The sequence below is a fragment of the Hippocampus zosterae genome, chromosome 1 (assembly GCF_025434085.1).
Source record: "Hippocampus zosterae strain Florida chromosome 1, ASM2543408v3, whole genome shotgun sequence".
In the NCBI taxonomy this organism is placed as follows: Eukaryota; Metazoa; Chordata; class Actinopteri; order Syngnathiformes; family Syngnathidae; genus Hippocampus; species Hippocampus zosterae.
The window spans coordinates 19130838-19152356 of record NC_067451.1 but is presented as its reverse complement, the minus strand read 5'-3'; the positions used below and the strand labels follow the sequence as shown (position 1 = coordinate 19152356).

At 45.5% G+C, this 21519-nt stretch overlaps 1 protein-coding gene across 4 annotated transcripts in view; it reads right to left on the bottom strand.

The window, feature by feature from the left end:
- Positions 1 to 2631: 2631 nt before the first annotated feature.
- The window catches only part of pcdh11 (protocadherin 11), a 190603-nt gene continuing 171715 nt past the window's right edge, over positions 2632 to 21519 (bottom strand). For 3 of the 4 annotated variants that reach the window (XM_052066428.1, XM_052066415.1, XM_052066438.1), the window contains one exon: positions 2632 to 6930. In XM_052066428.1, coding sequence (XP_051922388.1) covers positions 6470 to 6930 — 461 coding nt within the window. In that variant the 3' untranslated portion in view covers positions 2632 to 6469. The remainder of the gene's footprint in view (positions 6931 to 21519) is intronic. The other variant, XR_007962523.1, reaches the window with a different exon arrangement.

Here is a 21519-nt window from a genome sequence, read left to right as displayed (position 1 = left end):
AGACTTACACCAGATGAACCACCTTTCACAAGTGTTGGTGTGGACTACTTTGGTCCATTTGAAATCAAGAGAGGTAGGGCCATGGTGAAAAGATACGGTGTAATTTTTACTTGCTTGACAGTGAGAGCTGTACACGTCGAAGTGGCAGATTCATTAGACACAGATTCCTGTATTCATGCGCTACGCAGGTTCATAGCAAGAAGAGGACAAGTCAAGTTGATACGTTCTGACAATGGAAAAAACTTTGTCAGTGCTGAAAGGGAACTCCGAGAAGCAGTGCAGTCCTTAGACAACACAATGATTCAAAGTGTCATGTTGCAAAAAGGAATCGCATGGATATTCAACCCTCCTTACGCTTCCCATTTTGGAGGAATATGGGAAAGGCAGATAAGGACACTGAGGAAAATTCCCAGTTCAATACTACACCAGCAAGCAGTGGATGAGGAAGGACTGCATACCCTACTGTGTGAAGTCGAGGCTATTATAAATAGTCGCCCCATCTCAAGAGTCTCTAAGATTAAGAATACCTTTATTAGTCTCGCAATGGAGAAATTCCAGATTCACAGCAGCAAAGTTATGAAAGGAAGAAGTAGAACAACAAAAAAATAGGAGCTGCTGGAAAGGCAGCCACTCTCGCGGCGCCATTTTGAAGTCAAAATAACAAAAAATAACACAAGACAACACATAGGACAGAGACAGTCGTGCAATCTTCACCACTTTTCTGCATACACTTTGTTGTCTGAAGCAGTTATAGATGAAAGAGGAGAGGATCAAAGTGTCCTTTCACCAGTGGATCAGAGACATCATGCTGAAAATGTGCACACGTCTGCTACAAGCAAAGTTTTGAAAGCAAACACGAAGCTGTAGTGTCCATTGACGAAAAGAGATTAGTTCACTTCTCCTGTCCCACATAATCCGCTTCAAACTCCAAGCCGCGACTCCCAGCTCCAAATCCGCATCGGCACTCCGCGCCAACGCTCCTTTCTTCTCATCGTCGGCTCCTCAAGACCTCCATCCATCCAGCCGCAGACCGTTCAACAGCACCGATCTCTCCGCTGAACAAAGCGGGGCTGTGAAAAATGCTGCCCATTACAGGCGCAAGACACAAGCGCCCCGGGACTGTCCAGCAACGACAGTCAACTGGCGCCGACATTCCTCCAGTCAAAAACAGTGCTGGTATACCCATGCTGCCGAGAAGGCACAACCACCAAGCACAGAGTCTCCTCCTTGATGAATGTCGTGGCCAAAAAATGCTGAAAAAGGTCCACATCAAGTCCACACGACGTAACAACAAACACAAAGTGACAAAAGAAACACAAGAACAACAAAAAAAAAAGCAAGGCTCATGAGAGCACTTGCTGACGGCTGCCTACTCGGGCGCCATCTTGACTTCAAAGCACTACAGACTCTACAGACCCAAATGACTTGGAAGCGTTGACCCCCAATCATCTATTGCTGATGAAGGCCAAAACATCATTGCCTCCAGGATTATTTGACAGGAAAGATGTCTACTCTCGGCGCAGATGGCGCCAGGTCCAGTATCTTGCGGACTTGTTCTGGCGTCGCTGGACTAAAGAGTACTTACCGGACTTACAAAAGATACAAAAGTGGTCTCGTCCACTGAGGAATATCAATGAAGACGACATCGTCCTCATTGTGAACGACTCGGCACCACGAAATTCATGGATGATGGGACGTGTAGTCGAGACTGTTAAGGACCTCAAAGGACAAGTACGCCAAGCCAGAGTGAAAACCAGCAGTCGCGTGTTCTTGCGTCCTGTAACCAAACTTTGTTTGTTGGTAGAAGGGGACATGTGAAATTTTGTTAGTCACTTTCATGAGACAGTGGTAAAGGCTGGTCTCCATCGGTGAGTCATGTGCTGGTAACCTCTGACTCCAACCTCTTTTTGTTTTTGGACTTTAAGAAAAGAGTTCCTGACGTGACGGGAAGAGTCACTTGTACAATGGACATTCTTGAACAATTTATTGTTGTTATTTGCTTTTGTAGCTCATGGCTCTGATTCAGTAATTTGGTAATTGTTTATGTTCACAAAGACAATTAGGGGCCGGAATGTTAGAGCCGTAAGGAAAATTTGGTTAAATTATAAATGCAGCCTTTTGAATAATTAGAATTTAATAGATGCAAGGCGTTTGGTTTATATTTGATATTTTATTAGAAGAAATTTATTAAGAACATCGAAGTATCTGGGCTCCATTGGTTGTCCTGTTTTTAGTCTGTTAAGAGGCTAGATTTATGTAAACATCATTAGGAAGACAGTAGGGCATGGAGCAACACCTTTTTTTTGACCGAACTTCGTGTTTGCTTAATTCGTACTTTATGGGAACTGATTTCGTATTTCGTTTAAGTGTATTGTATAAGTTTTATTAATTAATATCGTTTAATTAATAAACGATGGCGGCCTAGTGTATTCCTTGTCGTCGCCGTGGAAAGGAAAAGCCCGTCGAAGAAAAGCACGAGTCAAAACCTACATGCCCTGCTGACGTAGCGACAAAAGGATAGTAAGTTGCCGCTACAGTAACATTTATTCAAAATCCAAGCAAGGTGCATGATCAGCCTCCTGAATGTGGTCGATTCCACTGTTTAGGAAAAAATGACAAGCATAATCTCTGTACACTTGAGAGACTCAATATTTAATGGTGCAGTTAAATTTCAAAGACCAAAAACAAAAACATTTCACTGTATGGAAGTCATTTTTTATAATATTAAATGGTATATCTTACAGAGGCATAACATCACAGACTGTATAGATTTAAGTGACCGATACAGATTGGCTGGCAAGCACTGAAGCCCTCTCAAAGCAAACATGACTTCACTGCTAACTAATTTACAAGCATATATATTCAGATATAGACTTTATACAAGATACATATATGACGTACATACAATATTGCGGCAAAAGATATATGCCGATTTGCCCATAGGAATACATACACACGCGCACACACACACACACACACACACAATATTTTTATGCAGACCCATTTACATTGCAGCAGAACTTGTCATCTCATTGTTTTATTTATTTTCCTTTCACCCCATTTTCCCGTTTCCACGTTTCAGTGACTTGCCTCTCGCTTTTGTAGTTACTGTTGTGTGTCCATTTGTGATATTGTTCTTGGGGCGCTATGTACAGTGTGTTTACAGTGTTACCTCGAAGGATATTGTAAACATTTGTGTAAACTTGGAGGCCCAAGTTGTATACAAACATGACATTTGATTCGTGTGTTCTTGTTCTCCATTTCACATCGATTTAGTTTCATAAGACAAACAGGTAGAGCAGGTAACATTAATACTAACACTGAATCTAATGATGAAAGCATCAAGGATACAGTCAAGAGCTAAAACGCCTTGTGGGAGTTCAAACAGTTCATGCAAATGATGCCACAGGTTAAGCGTGAAGCACATTTGTCTGAAAACTTAAGAAATGTATGATTATTGTTTCTGTTGTCCATTTGTAGCAATTTTGACGTTTTTCGAGGAATGAATTTGGAAAAAAAAACAAACAAAAAAAATACACTGACAGCTGAGTCATTTCTTCAAAGGTCTGTGATTGCTGACCATTTCAGCTGTGTAATTGGGGTGATGTGAAATATAAAAAAAAGTTCTTACTCTTGATTTGCTTTTTGTTGAAAGAGAGAAAAAAAGGTCAGAATACAACGGCCACCAAAATTGTCATTTCAGAATCCAAACTGACACCCTAGCTATGCATTCAATCAGTAATGCAGCTGCTACAACATGACAGCACATTATGTAGTGAAGATAACACGGTGAAGATTAACAGATATTATATTCCACTCATATAATGCATATTGTGCATATTGTACAAACGTGATTGGATAAATTATTTCCATCAGGAACATTTCTTCTGACATTGTGACAGGGTTCATTCCATGAATTCCATGAGAGGGAGGGCACAATTACCATTGACATCTTGCAAAGAGTACAACAACAATAATGCACGTCCTTCTCATTCCCCCAAAATTGTTATAAAAGCCATTATTTTTTTGTCTAATGTCTCGCCTTTGAATGCTGACAATCTGTAAAGATGGATTAAAATGGCTCTTATCCGAGCAATTTCACTCAATCAGTTTGATGTTCCCAGTGATATGTGCTCCTTTTGACTGAATACGTTTATGATATTTGCTTATATTTGGGTTTCCAATTGCAAAGAAACGAGATGAAAAGTGATTGGAGGAAAGAAAATCTGACAAGCTAGAAACAGGGAGCTCATTAATTGTGGTTTTGAGAAAGATTGATGAACAATTTTTGGAATGCATTCATTTTCAGAATTACCTTAGGTATAATTGAACAACTCATTTCCCCGGAAGGACTCATTTCCCTGTCCATGACTAGGGTCATGTTAGGTGATCATTTGCCTGAATGTCAGATAAAGCCTATTTACAAGAATCAAATCTTTGACCGATGACGATCTTAAAGGAGAGGGGCAGAGGCAGTCTGCATTCAAACAGCTTCCTCTGCACTCTCTACAAAGAATGCCTCAATACATTATAGATGCAAGGCTGCTCTCAATTTGCAAGATGGTACAGGGAAATGAATCACATGAATCATATACTTGGTGATTTAGACACCTGGCTTGGGTGTTAGTGGGAAACAGAGACACTTAATGTTGGTGCAATAGATTATAGTGCACTCAATCTGTTCCAGCACAAAGTTATGTTGGAACACTTATCATCATCAGTACAGTTTACACAGATGATGGAGTCTTTTGCATTGTCCCAACTGACACTGAGAGGCCCGTATTTGTTTCTCTCTTTTAGGTCAAGGGTAATTGTCATGGTACACACGGCTGCAAACAAACAAACAAAAACAGAACACACACTCAATAAATAAAAATGCAATCTAAAGTTTAGCATTGTGGAGTATTATTCCAGCATTACCCAATGTTGCCAATCACATGTATTGAAACACAGCTATAGAGGAAAAATATCATGGTAATTAGTAGCAAGCTGGTGGGAGTTAATGATACTGGAAAATTAGTAGCACATTAAGATGACAGTTTTGAGGTCTTACCAGCTTGTCATTGCCGGTGCAAGTACCGAGAACATCCCCTGTTATCCCAGAGAGTCATTCTGTAGACCTCTTAACCACAATTAGGGTAGCTAGCAACATCGCACATCAAAGTAATTAGACGAAGAATTTCATAAGTGGCTCAATGATTTGGTATTATGTGGCTGATTCTGAGCAGCAACATACAGGACTACAAAAGGAAGCTGCGGTGGGGGAGGAGGGGGCAGTTAGCCTTTCCAAAAGCGCATCCGTCTGCACTTTTCAAGGCAAGATAACGAGACGACTTTTAATAGTGAGCCCCTTCTTAACGGAGCTGGCAGCATACAGCATATGGGAAACATCTTGGAAATGTTTGTGTTGGTGTTTTTGGTTTTACCGGTCCTTGGTGTAAAGAATGCAAGAAAGATTACCAGAGCTGTCTACCGTTGGCCTAGTTATGCTTCTCAAATGTTTTTTCCCCCCCTAAATCTTTCCACAGTCCCCACTGACCAAAATAGACTTCTGAAACATGTTCAGGCAAGACAAACGAAATATCTTCCACCACCAAAGGAGTTTGTGCTGCACATTATACAGAGCAATATTTCGCTAGATCTGAAATAGAAACACAACCCTGGGCCCCTAATTAGCATTTAGCCCAAATTAGCTTACTCAACACACTGTATTTGCATTTGTTTCTGCATGAGTAAATGGTCTTTTAGGACACAGCTGCTCTAAGCTGGGCACAAGGAGACATACATTACACTGCCCCATTCTATTACTAAGCATATATCGAATACTAAAATACAGATTTTTTTTCCCCCCATGATGAAACTACTGAAGTGCTATGTTTATTGTCCAAGATGACTTGTGACTTGATGACTTGTTTCTTTGTTAGTTTACAGGATTTTCCAAAAACTGCTGACTCTGATGCCACCAAACGTAATGGCGGGGCGTGCGCCAAGAAATAACCTATTGAATTTTGAGTTCATTCAGACAGAGGTGTGAGTCCACGACTTTTGTTATCATTGTGAAATAAAATGTTCTTAATGTTCAAAATATTGCACTTATACAACAGATGGGTATCCTTGAAGGTTTGCTGCTGAGCCATATGGGGACTGTGTTCGAGTTTGGTGGAGGTCTTCACACTTCTCAGGGCCACAATAAGCTATTCATGCCTCAGTGACAATAGATGATGAACAAGTAATGTTCGTAAGTAGGTTTGAGCCCTCGGACTGACCCAACAATTAGTAGTATGATACAACTGTTGTTAAAGTCTCATAAGCACAATGAAATCCATATGTTAGATGTTTGTAAAACCGAGCTGGCTGTATTTACTCAAATGATCCATACTTGCACACATATGCATTAATGCTAATAATGAAGTACTGTATTGAAAAAAGTTGGATGGAGTCACATGTACAGGATGTCAGGCCAATGTTGTTACAGCTGGTGCTCATGTAGAAAGGAGCTACTACCGCCGCCGGTTGCTGTCTGCTTTCCAGGAGATGAGAAGCTCGCCAGGGGGATGACCTTGACGGTGTCCTCCTTCTTATTGCAGTGTCTGTCCAAGGTGTTGTAGAATTGCGGCCTGTTAAGCCCTTTGTCCAGCTCGTCTTTTTTAGACACAGACCTTCCCAAAGTGTGCCGGCCATCCATGGTACCCAGGCTGCCCATGTTAACCTTGCCCCCCCGTGCGCAGCTCTGTTGGAAACCAAATGAGGGGAGAGTACCGGGGATGGTAGTGGAGGTCGGAGTGGAGGCAGGGCTTCCACTCGTCGGACTCTGTAACTGGGTCAGGGTCGGTGGCATCCAGCAGGTGTCGGAGTGGCCCAGTATCAGACACTCTTGGGTACAGGTCTCGGACGCCTCAGCCAAAGCTTTCTGGAGGTTCACCTCAACGGCTGGAGATAAACACAACATAAAACCAACAGTTGAGAGCACTTCAAAAAACACATTGGAATGCGGTGATTAACTGATGTCATGAATTCAAACGCAAATGGAACAAAGCCATGGTCTTATCTGAGATTGACCCGCTAAGTGTCAGCCTTTTGACAAATTGAAAGTTAGTGATAAATGTTTCATTTCATCTTATAATGAGGAAAGCATTAGTGGAGCATTTAATTTCCATTGGTATTCCCAGGACAGTCTGTTTACCTACAATAAGCAACAAATTCCCTGTAGCTTAATTAGACAGGGAAAAAAAATTGCTGTTTCTATCACAGATTGGCTTTTCTGTATTAAATATTTAATGAACACTCACACAAACAATGTTTATTTTAGTCACTGTCAGTGTGAGATGCCTCAAAACACACTTCTCATTTTTCAGAAGCCCATGTAAATTCGATCAAATGGAAATATTACAATGAAGAAAGTCAACACTTAATTACAATGGCCAGGCTGCATGTATGGACAGGACAAAGACAAACAGGAAAAGAAAAGACTGAACGAGGAGATATATCAGCAAGGCCATAAGCTCCAAAGCAATCTTATCTCATTATCCCTCGGCTGGCATCACATGTGGAATGAGTGAGGCTTCAGCATTGAGCCTCAGTAATAAAGTCTGTCAAGCCAGATAATTAGAATGTAAAACAGTGTACATCAAGGCAACGAACAGCCCGACGGTGTTCTGTTTCCTCGGCCATGCGAGGGACACTGGAGTCCACGTTGAACATCACAAGTCACTCTTCCAGGCCTCTGCTTCAAGCTGTCACACAGAAATGATTTTGTATATTTGCGTAAGTAAGAATGCTGTCAATAATAAAAGTAATTTTTTTCCCCCTCTTGGATGACTTCTTGCTTTTTGCACAAAAAGTTGCAGAGACGCTCTGCAAAGAGATTTGTGATTTATCGTGACATTTATGGTTTCATGATATTAGATAAAATATAATATGTTAAATAAGCGTCAAAACAGATCAGTTGAACCATTTCAAGCATTTTCCTCTGATGAGCACTAACCCAAGATGGCAATGTCCATGGATGGTTATGACGGCATGACATATCCTTCCAGCGACACATTTTTATACATTGTTTCATATTGCAGTAGGGCGGGTCCAGCTTCGGAAGCTTTTTTTTCCCTCTTCTCAGAGACTACTTTGTTTGAATTCATAATGACACACCAGCATCATAAGCCATTGAGTCTTTATATACTGGGATCCAACAGCAGATCTCTGGTACATGTTGGATTTACAACTGGCTGGAAATCATCGATATGTTCCCAACTGAGGTGTTTTGTTTCCCAACTTGTTTCAACCGCATGGATATTTTATGTTAGCATGCAACTAGCCGGCACCTGTCATTAAAAACTGGGAAGCAGACAAATTAACCGTTATCATTCCTACAGATTAATAATTACAGATGAAGTATCGATCTGTATTAAAATTGAAGCTTGATAAGGAGGTTAGAGGTTTTATGGCATCATACAGCAAAGTGGCTCTCATATTTCAGTTTGGAAGTTGATGCAGTCCAGTTCTACGGAACATTAAAATCTACAAACACAATACAAAAATAATAAAGAAATAACTTACACTGTAACTTGAAAGTCAGCGTTTTCATGTACACTGTATGTATCATACAGCTCATTCTGTGGCTAGTTAGTGTATTCAACATGCTGAAAGAGGAGTTTGATCTGTCCCTCCCATACTGAATTAGAATCTGGGAGCAAGAGTGTATAAATCCTTTGGGTCATATAAAAGTGTCATCTTTCAGAGGGCCGCCAACTTCATTAAGGCAAAAATGGGCCCCGTGTTGTCATTCTCTGAGCTACAACAATGAAGCTTGAGCCAAGTCGTCGACTTACTGCCCACCTTGCATTTGAATAAGGTAATGTTATTAACATAAGCGTCTCATTTAACAGGAAAGCAAAGACAAAAATGTAAAGCAAACAAAACACTCAAAGTTCTGTTACTGTCCCACATTTCTGACAGCCAAAGGCAAGGACTCACATCAACTTCAATTCAAAGCTAATTTACGGTTTAATGCGTCTTGAACCAGAAGCAGCCTTCATATTTTGAATGCGGCTCCTCAGCAAGTCCTGGGACTGTACTCTTTCCTATTCCATCGGGACAATTTGGATGGGCAGGTGGGATGTCTCAGTCTGCTTTTGTCAGTCAAAGGAATGATGCAGCCTGCTTATGACGTCTCCGTTTTTTGTATTTCTGGGAAACAGCTGTCTCCTGGAGAACTCGCAACCTTGGGAATGTTCTTATCTCCCTTTATTTCAAGGAACATGTGAATGGCAGACAAGGCGGGTTCATACAAAACAACAGCGCCTAATCGAAAGTAAAGCAGAGATCAAACCTACTCTTCTCATGTAAGTTGTTTTAAACAAAGTGGTTCTAAAAATCTGTCAACCGTTTACTAAACTCGTACAAGTCAATTAAATGTCTAATGCAAGTTCGGTCTCACAATGACAAGTGACGATTCAGTTCACAATCGTATTCCAAACAGCCTGCAGGCTAAATTGGCAACTTGGTCATAATTAGCTGCACTTTTTATCAGCTTACCCATTGCACACTTTAACTGCTATCCAATGTTTCTGACACGTCATTGCATCCTTCAGCCGGGCTTAGATGAAACAGCTAACCTTCCCTTTGTGTGCTCAAGGCAAACAGAATCGGTTTTGTACTTGTTCCGAAATACGACGTTAATGTACAAAAACTACTATATACTATATATAGAAACTATATACATCACATTTTCACTGGACACACGCTCGTGCACAAATACTTCCCAACAATGAATCATTTAAACTTACATCGTAAGGTAGTTGAACAAGACAAATTCTATTTCCAGGATACTTTGCATTCAGATTCGCTAACCCTGGACGAAAATGAAAATGTTTTGAAGCTTATTTTATCATTTCAGGGTTTTAAATATTTATATATTTACCATGTGTAATTCAGTCTCCTCTACAGGCTGAATAAAACACCTCTCCCGTTGAGTTTATTTTGGCTTCAGGGCAATGTTTGATTTAACGTACCAGATTGGTGGTAAACAGGGTACAGCACAGCGTTGCAAAAGTGCCGCATTACACAACAGACGTGCTTGTATGTTCATCTCTTTCATGTTTTGCTGAAAATTCTCTGCTTTTAAAATTCTACCGTTTCTAATGCAGAACACTCAGACGCTTTGACAAGTGCCTTGATGATATTTTCTGACGGAGCTGTTTCCATCCTGATGAGCTTCAATATGTCTGCACACATGTGATTCAGCTCATTATATCAGCACTCACTAACCCATTATTACTAATTAAAAGAATAATTGCGTGCATCTAGGACATTAAACTCTTACAACCAGCTATCAGGAAGGTGGACCTGGCCGCATCCTTTGCAGAAATAATTGGACCGGACCTCTAGATATTAAACACACTGCATTAAACTCTGGAGTTGTCATGTTCCGTATTTTGGGCAACGTGACAGAATACTCCGGCCACCATGGATCCCGCAGACATGGAAAGGGTTTTGTCCACTCTGTCCCGTCAAGAGCAACAGATGAGTCAGCAGGGCCAAGCCATTTTGGAGCTCCGTGGCGCGATTTCCATGCTGGCTCACAGGTTCGATGATCTCGAACCACGTATCGTACGTTTAGAGGGACGGAGAGCACCTCCCCCGGTGGTTCACCATACCACCACCGAGGTACCTGTCTCTTCCCCTACGGTTAGTAGGGAACCGATGCTTCCACACCCTCCACGTTATGGGGGTGAGCATGGTCAGTGTGGGCACTTCCTCTATCAGTGCTCGCTCGTTTTCGACCAGCAACCTTCCGTTTATGTTAATGATGAGGCGAAGGTTGCATATGTTATGAGCCTATTGACAGGTCAGGCGGCGTCATAGGCAATGGCGGTGAGCGAAGCACAACCGAGCCTCCGGTCTTCCTTCCCAGGCTTCGTGGCCGCGTTTCGTCGGGTGTTCCACCATCCCATGCAGGGAAGAGAGGCTGAAGGCCGGCTACTTGAGCTCCACCAAGGGAGACAATCCGTGGCGGACTATTCGATCGAGTTTCGGATTTTGGCCGCCCAGAGTGGCTACGACGACCGGGAACTGTGTGGGTTGTTTCGTCGTGGATTGAATACCTTACTCAAGGATGAACTGGCGACCCGCGACAACAGTACCAATCTGGAGGAGTTAATAGATCTCTTCCTGCTCTTGGACAACCGCCTGAGAGAGAGGAGCCGGCGGCGCGGAGGTGGCTGGTTTCCGTGCCGGCGTACTGCGTACCGAGGGGCATCCCACGAGACGACTTGGACAGCTGGGTCCAGAGACCACTCCAGAGTCCGGAGTGCTGGGGAGGAGCCGATGCAGCTGGGTGGCGGAGGTTCCAGACCGGAGGAGAGACGGCGCCGGTTCAATGATCAGGCTTGTTCTAACTGCAGCCTACAGGGAAATCGGGCCGCTTCCTGTCCTTCGGAACCTCAACCACCTACGCCCATCGAGTACTGTGAGTCACGACCCCGCGCTGAATCTCGAGAGCCTGGGAGAGTCAACTCTCGGCCAGGGCACCCCAAGAGACTGGAACTTGAGGGAGATCTATGGGGCGTCTCGGGCACGGCGGATCAGGGCCCTAATAGACTCGGGGTCTGATGATTGTTTTATCGATACCTACGTTGCCTCAGAGATAGGCTGTTTTATCGAGGAGCTAGCCGAAAAGAAGCGTGCTCATGATCTCGATGGGCGCCTCCTGGCGGTAGTGACACAACCACTGAAGCTCAAAGTATCCGGGAATCACGTCAAACACAGACGGTTTTAATTAACACATTCCCGAGCCATTCTGGTTATTCTCGGCTTACCCTGGCTCAAGACACACAACCCCATTATTTCATGGGAGCGCCCGGCAATAGAGATTTGGAGCCCGTTTTGTTACGAGCATTGTTTGCGGTCAGCCGTAGGAGGACGCGAGCGTGTCGGTAATGATTCCCCTGAAGTCATCTGCCTTGACGGAGTGCCTAATTGCTATCACGATTTGCTCCCGCGGTGTTTCAAAGTCTGGTCAACGACGTGTTGAGGGACTTGCTGAATGTATTTTGCTTTGTTTATCTTGATGATATTTTGATATTCTCCCAGTCATTACAGGAGCACAAAGAGCACGTCAGACTCATTTTACAATGATTAATAGAGAACAGGCTCTTCGTCAAGGCAGAAAATGTGTGTTTCATGTACAAACCATCTCTTTTCTGGGATTTATCATCGAGCAGGGTAAGCTGAGAGCCGACCCCATCAAAACGAAAGCGGTGGTGGATTGGCCAGCACCTGCTAGCCGTAAGGAGCTACAGCGTTTCTTCGGGTTTGCAAATTTTTATAGACGATTTATACGTAACCATAGCCAAAAGGCTCTCCCGCTAACCCGGTTGACGTCCTTTAAGATCCCGTTCTAATGGGACTCGGATGCGGACTTAGCATTCGCAAATTTGAAAAGAGGATTCACTAACCCCCCGTGCTGTAACATCCTAATCCTGACTACCCTTTTGTTGTAGAGGTGGACGCCTCGGATTCAGGAGTGGGGGCAGTTTTGTCCCAGCATTCTCCGGTCGACCAGAAGTTGCACCCTGCGCCTTTTTCTCTCGTCGACTCAGTGCCGCCGAAGCGACCTACGATGTAGGAAATTGAGAACTGCTGGCTGTAGTTGCAGCCCTACAATAATGGCGACACTGGCTTGAAGGGACTAAAGGAGCCATTCATTGTTTACACGAACCATAAAAACCTGGAGTATATTCGCTCCGCCAAGAGACTGAATTCTACTCCTGTTGACTCGGATTAATTTAACCCTCACATATTGTCCTGGATCCAAGAACACCAACACGCCCTTTTCCGTCTCCACGATCCCCCGGACAGGGACCAGACACCAGAGGCCATTCTTCCGGACCATTGCATCCTGGGGGCATTGAGGTGGGAGATCGAGCGGAGGATACAGGAGGCTCAAGATGGGGTCCAAGTCCCGGCTGAATGTCCCGCAGGGAAGCTGTTTGTGCCTCCACTGCTGCGTTCGGAGGTGTTACAGTGGGGGCACACGTCCAAGGTAGCTTGCCATCCCGGGGTGAACCGTACTCTGCAGCTCATCTCCCAGCGGTTCTGGTGACTGGAGCGACGGAAGGATGTCATGGATTACATTAACGCCTGCTCGGCCTGCCGGAGTATTCCATGCCGTGCCACTGCTATTGCCCATGCAGTTTTGAAAGCGCTACTTCAGCACTATTGATGATTGTTACATTCTTCGACGTCTCTTGTGAATACCGTATTTTCACGACTATTCGACGCACCGTACGGTTGGGCGCAGTCTCATTAATGGGTGACATTTCTGTATTTTACACATAGACAAATCGCACTGTACCAATGGGCGCAGTTTTACAGTGGTAAAACATACGCCAGCTTAAACATACGGCATGCATGCGCGCACGCTAACACGTTAGCTTGAAGCATACGGTAGCATGCCAAGACATACAGATATAAGCTAAAAACACGTTTTTAAAAAGGCAACGAAAGCAGAACTGAATTCGAGTGTATTTTATTTAGCCATCATACAATGTTCTCACGTTGTTCGATCAATCATCACCCAGAAATCCATCAAAGTCCTCATCCTCTGTATCAGAAGCAGAGGACTGCACATCCCAGTTGTCATTGAACGCATCACATGCTAGTGTGAGTTGCTACGCATTGCCGAGCGGAAAGAAGGAGCAGCAACAGCAAAGTCAACATTTCTCTCGTGTGAAGCTTTCCCACATTTGAAAGTAAAGAACAGAGCAAAACATGGTGGCAGCGCGTGTGTGTGTGTAGAAAGAATTGAACAATTGTGCAAGTACCGTAATCCATCAAAAACGCTGCGTTCCCTCACGTTGTTGCGTATTGTGGCGTAACTCGCCAAGCGCTGCCTCTCACTCTTTGTAAAGTTGTGTTTGCCATCGATCATCCATTGTTCCCGTGCCGTTCGCAACTTTACTTTGAACGCCCGGTTGATGCCAATGTCCAGCGGTTGGAGTTCTTTACTCAAGCCTCCGGGAAAAACGGCAAGCTCAGAGTTCATTTGCTTGACTTGGTTTTTCACCGCTGCTGTGAGATGGGCACGCATGCCAAAAGCATAACCGGTGGCTTTAAGTTTGAACTGAGCTTCGTAGGCGTGTCTTTTTGTCGAATTTATTTTCAGGGGTTCTTAGAAACCAAAACCGGAGTTGTTTTGCAACAATGCACATTGCCACACTCTATACAAGTGTTGGAACTGGCTTGAGGCGTCCCTTTAGCGTCCACTTACACGCCCACCTTTCACCATTGGCGGACTGCTCCCCAGCTTGCCTGTCCTCTCTCTCTCTCTCTCTCTCTCTCTCTCTCTCTCTCTCTCTCTCTCTCTCTCTCTCTCTCTCTCTCTCTCTCTCTCTCTCTCTCTCTCTCTCTCTCTCTCTCTCTCTCTCTCTCTCTCTCTCTCTCTCTCTCTCTCTCTCTCTCTCTCTCTCTCTCTCTCTCTCTCTCTCTCTCTCTCTCTCTCTCTCTCTCTCTCTCTCTCTCTCTCTCTCTCTCTCTCTCTCTCTCTCTCTCTCCATATATGTATATATACACGCCCAGCCTTCCCTGATTGGCCGTCTTCTTTCCCGCATGCCTGGCCACAGTCACTTCCGCCTTTTCTCTATATAAACAGCGTGTCGGCTGTCAGTCAGATTTTGGAACTCAGCGCATACAAAGGACGCTCCGCACCATAGGGCGTCCTGTACATTTTGGAGAAAATGTAAGACTTTTAATGGCGCCTTATAGTCATGAAAATATGGTAATTATAGTATTTGCCTAATCATATCCCTTTCCGTTTTTTGCAAGCGCTTTTTGTTGTCTCATTATATTAATTTACTGGTTTTCGTTACTAACCGGCGTTTTCTGTTTTCCAATTAGACAGGGTTTTTGTTTGTAATAAATATTTTGTGACGAGGGTCCCTTTTAGTGCCTGCTATTTCTGTGCTTCACTTATTCTCGATTTTTCGTTACACAGGAAGCAATTCCTTTTTCGTTTCGAGCGTAACGTGACAGGAGTTGTGATGTCACAACTTTCCACACTTCCTCCATTATAGTATGGAGGATTATATTCATATTTTGAATGACAATGTTTGGTTTTGATTGTCTCGGGTGCATTATTTAGGGAAATAAACGTGTCAAATTCAATCCCAGGATAACAGTAGAGACTCGACTGCATGCTGGCAGCACATAAAATGGGCTAATTTGTTTAACTTGGCCAGTGTTTTGATATATAGACTCACTGAGCAGAATGCTTTTTTTGTGGATCAGCCAGTTTAATGGCACTCCAAAACGATTACGTTAAAACAAGCAACAAAATGTCCCCACTCATACACGTGTAATCTTCGCCTCCCACTGGAATGTTAAAATGTCCATCCATGCAAACAGTGTCAAGTTGTGCACATGTATTATTGTAAGATGCTTGGCAAAGGAATGGTAATATAGCTGCTAAACGCGGAGCAACTTTATGAAATCAAAATCCTTTCAGGAAAATCAAAGCTTAAAAACAAAGCCGAAAGGGGGAGTCCTACAGAGGTACGGAATAAAAACGCAGAAACGAAAAAAGGTTCTTTCATATTAATTTAATGGGCACACATGTTTTTTGTTAACCAAATCTGAATGAAAAATCTGAAACAGAAGAATACCTGGAAAAGTTAAGGTGTTGATATCCACCCACAATTGAAAAAATCTCTGTGACCTCTAACATTACTGGGTTTCATACTATTTTCTTTGTCATTATTTTACTTTTAATTTGTCACCCATCTTTAAAGTACATCTCATACCCATACTGATCAGAAGCACAGAAGCACACCTAAAACATAATTAATTTAACAATGTGGGCATGACTGTTGTAGTTATCAATGGTCAAGAAGTGCACTGTCTAATATTGAGAGCTATTTATAATAAATTGTGTAAATCAGAGCTCTCGGGCAGTGACAGTCAAATGTAAGCATTTTTATCTGTTTAAACATTGTTGAAACCGTGATTGTATCAGATCTTTTTATACCGTCCATGTAAATTTAATATTCCATGAATATCTTGTCAGTATACAGTACATTCATCTGTCCATCTATGAACTGCTTATCTTCACTCGGGTTGCAGGTGTTTAAAAGTAGAAAATACTGACTCCGAGTCAATGACGTCTCACGAATAAGTCTCAGAGCTCTGTTTTTAACAGAAGGCAGCCCCAAGAAATGTATTCTGATTTTCATGCAGGTTTCATATAGCCGTGCTGCATCTGTTTAGGGAATTTGGGAAACCATTATTGCGCCAAGCTGAGTGTTCTGAAATAGCGAGGGTGAGTCCTTTGACTATGCGCCTGGCAGTTTGGTGGCAGAAAGTCATCCAAATTATATGCCTGTTTACACCACATGCAAATCCGATGCAGTATGGTAAACCTACGGTCCAATGTTCCATCCATCATCTCCCGCTTATCCGGGGCCGGGTCGCGGGGGTAACAGCTTTAGCAGGGAAGCCCAGACTTCCCGCTCCCTAGCTACTTCTTCCAGCTCTCCCCGGGGGATCCCGAGTCGTTCCCAGGCAAGCTGGGTGACAGTCTCTCCAGCGTGTCCTGGGTCTTCCTCTGGGTCTCCTCCCGGTGGGACATGACCGGAACACCTCACCGGGGAGGCGCTCAGGAGGCATCCGAATCAGATGCCCAAGCCACCTCATCTGGCTCCTCTCGATGTGGAGGAGAAGCGGCTCGACTCTGAGCCCCTCCCGGATGACTGAGCTTCTCACCTTATCTCTAAGGGAGAGCCCGGACACCCTGCGGAGAAAACTCATTTCAGCCACTTGTATCTGGGATCTCGTTCTTTCGGTCACGACCCATAGCTCGTGACCATAGATGAGGGTTGGAACGTAGATCGACCGGTAAATTGAGAGCTTCGCCCTTTGGCTCAGCTCCTTCTTCACCACGACAGACCGATACAACGTCCGCATCACAGCAGACGCTGCACCGATCCGCCTGTCGATCTCCCGCTCCCTCCTACCCCCACTCGTGAACAAGACCCCAAGATACTTGAACTCCTCCACTTGGGGTAAGATCTCCTCCCCGACCCGGAGGGGGCACTCCACCCTTTTCCGACTGAGGACCATGGTTTCAGATTTGGAGGTGCTGATTTTCATCCCAACCGCTTCACACTCGGCTGCGAAACGCTCCAGTGAAAGTTGGAGAGCCCCGTTTGAAGGAGCCAACAGCACCACATCATCTACAAAAAGCAGGGATGCAATATTGAGGCCCCCAAAACGGACCCCCTCAACGCTTCGGCTGCGCCTAGAAATTCAGTCCATAAAGGTTATGAACAGAATCGGCGACAAAGGGCAGCCTTGGCTGAGTCCCACCCTCACTGGAAATGATTCCGACTTACTGCCGGCAATGCGAACCAAACTCTGACATCGGTGGTATAGTGACTGAACAGCCCGTATCTTTGGGTTCGGTACCAAATACCCACGAAGCACCCCCCACAGAACTCCCCGAGGGACACGGTCAAACGCCTTCTCCAAATCCACAAAACACATGTAGACTGGTTGGGCGAATTCCCACATACCCTCAAGGACCCTGCTAAGGGTGTAGAGCTGGTCCACTGTTCCACGGCCGGGACGAAAACCACACTGCTCCTCCTCAATCTGAGGCTCGACTTCCTGACGGACCCTCCTCTCCAGCACCCCTGAATAGACCTTACCAGGGAGGCTGAGGAGTGTGATCCCTCTGTAGTTGGAACACACCCTACGGTCCCCCTTTTTAAAAAGAGGGACTAGCACCCCGGTCTGCCAATCCAGAGGCACTCTCCCTGTTGACCACGCGAAGGTTGCAGAGGTGTGTCAACCAGGACAGCCCCACAACATCCAGAGCCTTGAGGAACTCCGGGCGGATCTCATCCACCCCTGGGGCCTTGCCACCGAGGAGCTTTTTAACCACATCGGTGACTTCAACCACAGAGATAGGAGAGCACACCTCAGAGTCCCCAGGCTCTGCTTCCTCTAAGGAAGGCATGTTGGTGGAGTTGAGGAGGTCTTCGAAGTACTCTGCCCACCGGTTCACAACGTCCCGAGTCAAAGTCAGCAGCGCCCCATCCCCACTGTACACAGTGTTAGTGGTGCACTGCTTACCCCTCCTGAGACGTCGGATGGTGGACCAGAATTTCCTCGAAGCCGTCCGGAAGTCGGCTTCCATGGCCTCACCGAACTCTTCCCACGCTCGGGTTTTTGCCTCGGCGACCACCGAAGCCGCGGTCCGCTTGGCCAGTCGATACCCGTCAGCTGCCTCTGGGGTCCCACAGGCCATAAAGGCTCGATAGGACTCCTTCTTCAGCTTGACGGCATCCCTTACTGCTGGTGTCCACCAGCGAGTACGGGGGTTGCCGCCACGACAGGCACCAACCACCTTACGGCCACAACTCAGATTGGCCGCCTCAACAATAGAGGCACGGAACATGGTCCACTCGGGCTCAATGTCCCCCGCCTCCCCCGGAACATGGGAAAAGCTCTGTCGGAGGTGGGAGTTGAAACTCCTTCTGACAGGGGATTCCGCCAGACGCTCCCAACAAACCCTCACTATACGTTTGGGTCTGCCAGGACGGACCGGCATCTTCCCCCACCATCGGAGCCTACTCACCACCAGGTGGTGATCAGTTGACAGCTCCGCCCCTCTCTTCACCCGAGTGTCCAGAACATGCGGCCGCAAATCCGATGATACAACTACAAAGTCGATCATCGAACTGCGGCCTCGGGTGTCCTGGTGCCAAGTGCACATATGGACACCCTTATGTTTGAACAAGGTGTTCGTTATGGACAATCCGTGACGAGCACAGAAGTCCAATAACAAAACACCACTCGGGTTCTGATCGGGGGGGCCGTTCCTCCCAATCACGCCCCTCCAGGTCTCACTGTCATTGCCCACGTGAGCATTGAAGTCCCCCAGCAGAACAAGGGAGTCCCCAGCAGGAGTACTCTCCAGCACACCCTCCAAGGACTCCAAAAAGGGTGGGTATGCTGAGCTGCTGTTTGGTGCATATGCACAAACAACAGTCAGGACCCATCCACCCACCCGAAGGCGGAGGGAGGCGACCCTCTCGTCTACCGGTGTGAACCCCAATGTACAGGCACTGAGCCGGGGGGCAATGAGTATGCCCACACCTGCTCTGCGCCTCTCACCGTGAGCAACCCAGAGTGGAAGAGAGTCCAACCCCTCTCGAGAGAACTGGTACCAGAACCCAGGCTGTGTGTGGAGGCAAGTCCGACTATATCCAGTCGGAAATTCTCTGCCTCACACACCAGCTCGGGTTCCTTCCCTGCCAGAAAGGTGACATTCCATGTCCCAAGAGCTAGCTTCTGCAGCCGAGGATCGGACCGCCAGGGTCCCCGCCTTTGGCTGCCGCCCAGCTCACATTGCACCCGACCCCTATGGCCCCTCTCATGGGTGGTGAGCTCATGGGAAGGGGGACCCACGTTGCCTCTTCGGGCTGTGCCCGGCCGGGCCCCATGGGTGTAGGCCCGGCCACCAGGCGCTTGCCAACGAGCCCCACCTCCAGGCCTGGCTCCAGAGGGGGGCCCCGGTGACCCGCGTACGGGCAAGGGAAACCTAGATCCATTTATTGCAGTCATCATTGGGGTCTTTGAGCCGTGCTTTGTCTGGCCCCTCACCTAGAACCTGTTTGCCATGGGTGACCCCGCCAGGGGCATAAAGCCCCAGACAACTTAGCTTCTGGGATCATTGGGACACACAAACCCCTCCACCACGGTAAGGTGACGACTCACGGAGCAGACATTACATCCTCCGAATCACAGTAGAAATCACAGTAGAAATCGATTACCCTATTTTCCACACTAAAAGGCGCACTGGATTGTGAGGCGCGACTTCAATGAATGGCCTATTTTGTAATTTTTTTCTCCATACATTGGGCGCACCGCATTATAAGATGCAATCTACAATACATCCACTAGATAGAGCTATGCTCAATGAAACACGAAACAGAATGATCAGATGTCAGTATAACATATTTAATAAGATTAAGATTAAGATATCCTTTATTTGTCCCGCAATGGGGAAATTACAATCAGAATTCAGACAGGAAAAACGCTGGGTAGGGAGAGGGGAAAAAAAACACGCTCGAACTATCCTCTTGCGAGGAAAATTTAAGTCCATGATAAAAAAAAGACCCTAGCACATGAATAAGCATATGACAGTTACAACAAGTCACAAGACATAACATGTATAAGGGGGAGGATGAATGGGAAGGGGGGTGGGGGGGTAACAGCGACACGGCCGAAAATGACCAGCTGCACGGTCACCGTTGCGCTCTGCATTATCGAACCGTGTCACGGGGGAAAACGAATCGGAGCGATGAAGACAGTGATAACAAGGATGTGTATGCGCGTGTGCTTTTCCAGTCGTGTATGTGTATGCGTGTACAGGTCATAGCTGCTTCGTCGAGGTCTGCTCATCATGAAGACATAACAAAGCAGCGACACAGTTCACTTAACCGATAGCAAGTTATAACATTGACTTGTTAACGTTGAACTCTCTTTCCGCTGCTCTATTTCCGTGTTCAACTGCATAACCGATTGCCTTAAGTTTGAAATCGAGCAAGGAGCCATTTTGGGGTCGAAATACTACCGTAATGACCATACACAAGGCACATCGGATTTTAAGGCGCGCTGTGAGCTTTGAAGAAAATGGAAGGCTTTTAGGTGCCCCGGTTTTCCTGTGTCGAATTTGCATGTTCTCCCCATCGCTGTGTGGGTTTTCTCCTGGATCTTTCCTCCAACATTTCAAAAAACATACATGGCAATGTTAATGGAACACTCTAAATCGGGGGTCACCAACCTTTTTGAGAGTGAGAGCTACTTCATGTCTCCTGATTGTGTGAAGGTTGACCAAATTGATACACGTCTGTAACAACATTTGTAAAAATTACAATGAATCATATTAGAATGTGTTATTTTTAATACTTATAATGATTTTAATTTTCAGGCTCTGATCATCTTAAAGATGTGTCACAATACTGCCAGTGTTTGCATTTTTAAATCATAATTTTGACTAGCAAATTACAATCCTAGCACCGGTGGGCTATTGGTATGGTCCTCATGGGCTATCTGGTGTCTGCGTGTGACCACAGATGGTCGTTCATCTATGTGTGTCCTGCGTTTGGCTGGCCCGAAGACAGCTGGGATAGGTTCCAGTACGCCCTGAAACACTTGTGAGGATAAGCGGATCGAAAAATGGATAGATGGATGGATGGCATGCAGCTGTCAAGGAGGGCACGTGAATGATCGGTGGTGGGGATAGATACATGAAGTCTGAAGTCGTCAGCAGTTATCAATAGCTGTATGTCATGGGGGTACTGACCGCTGACCCACCGGTCACACACCGATTGCTGCATTCTTTTCCACAGAGAGATGTCTGCATCCAAAACAGTCATTGTGCCACATTGGAAGGGAATGAGAGGAGCCTTTTTGATTGCTGGCAAGTCAAGTTGGGTTCATGCAAACAATGGCCCAAACGGC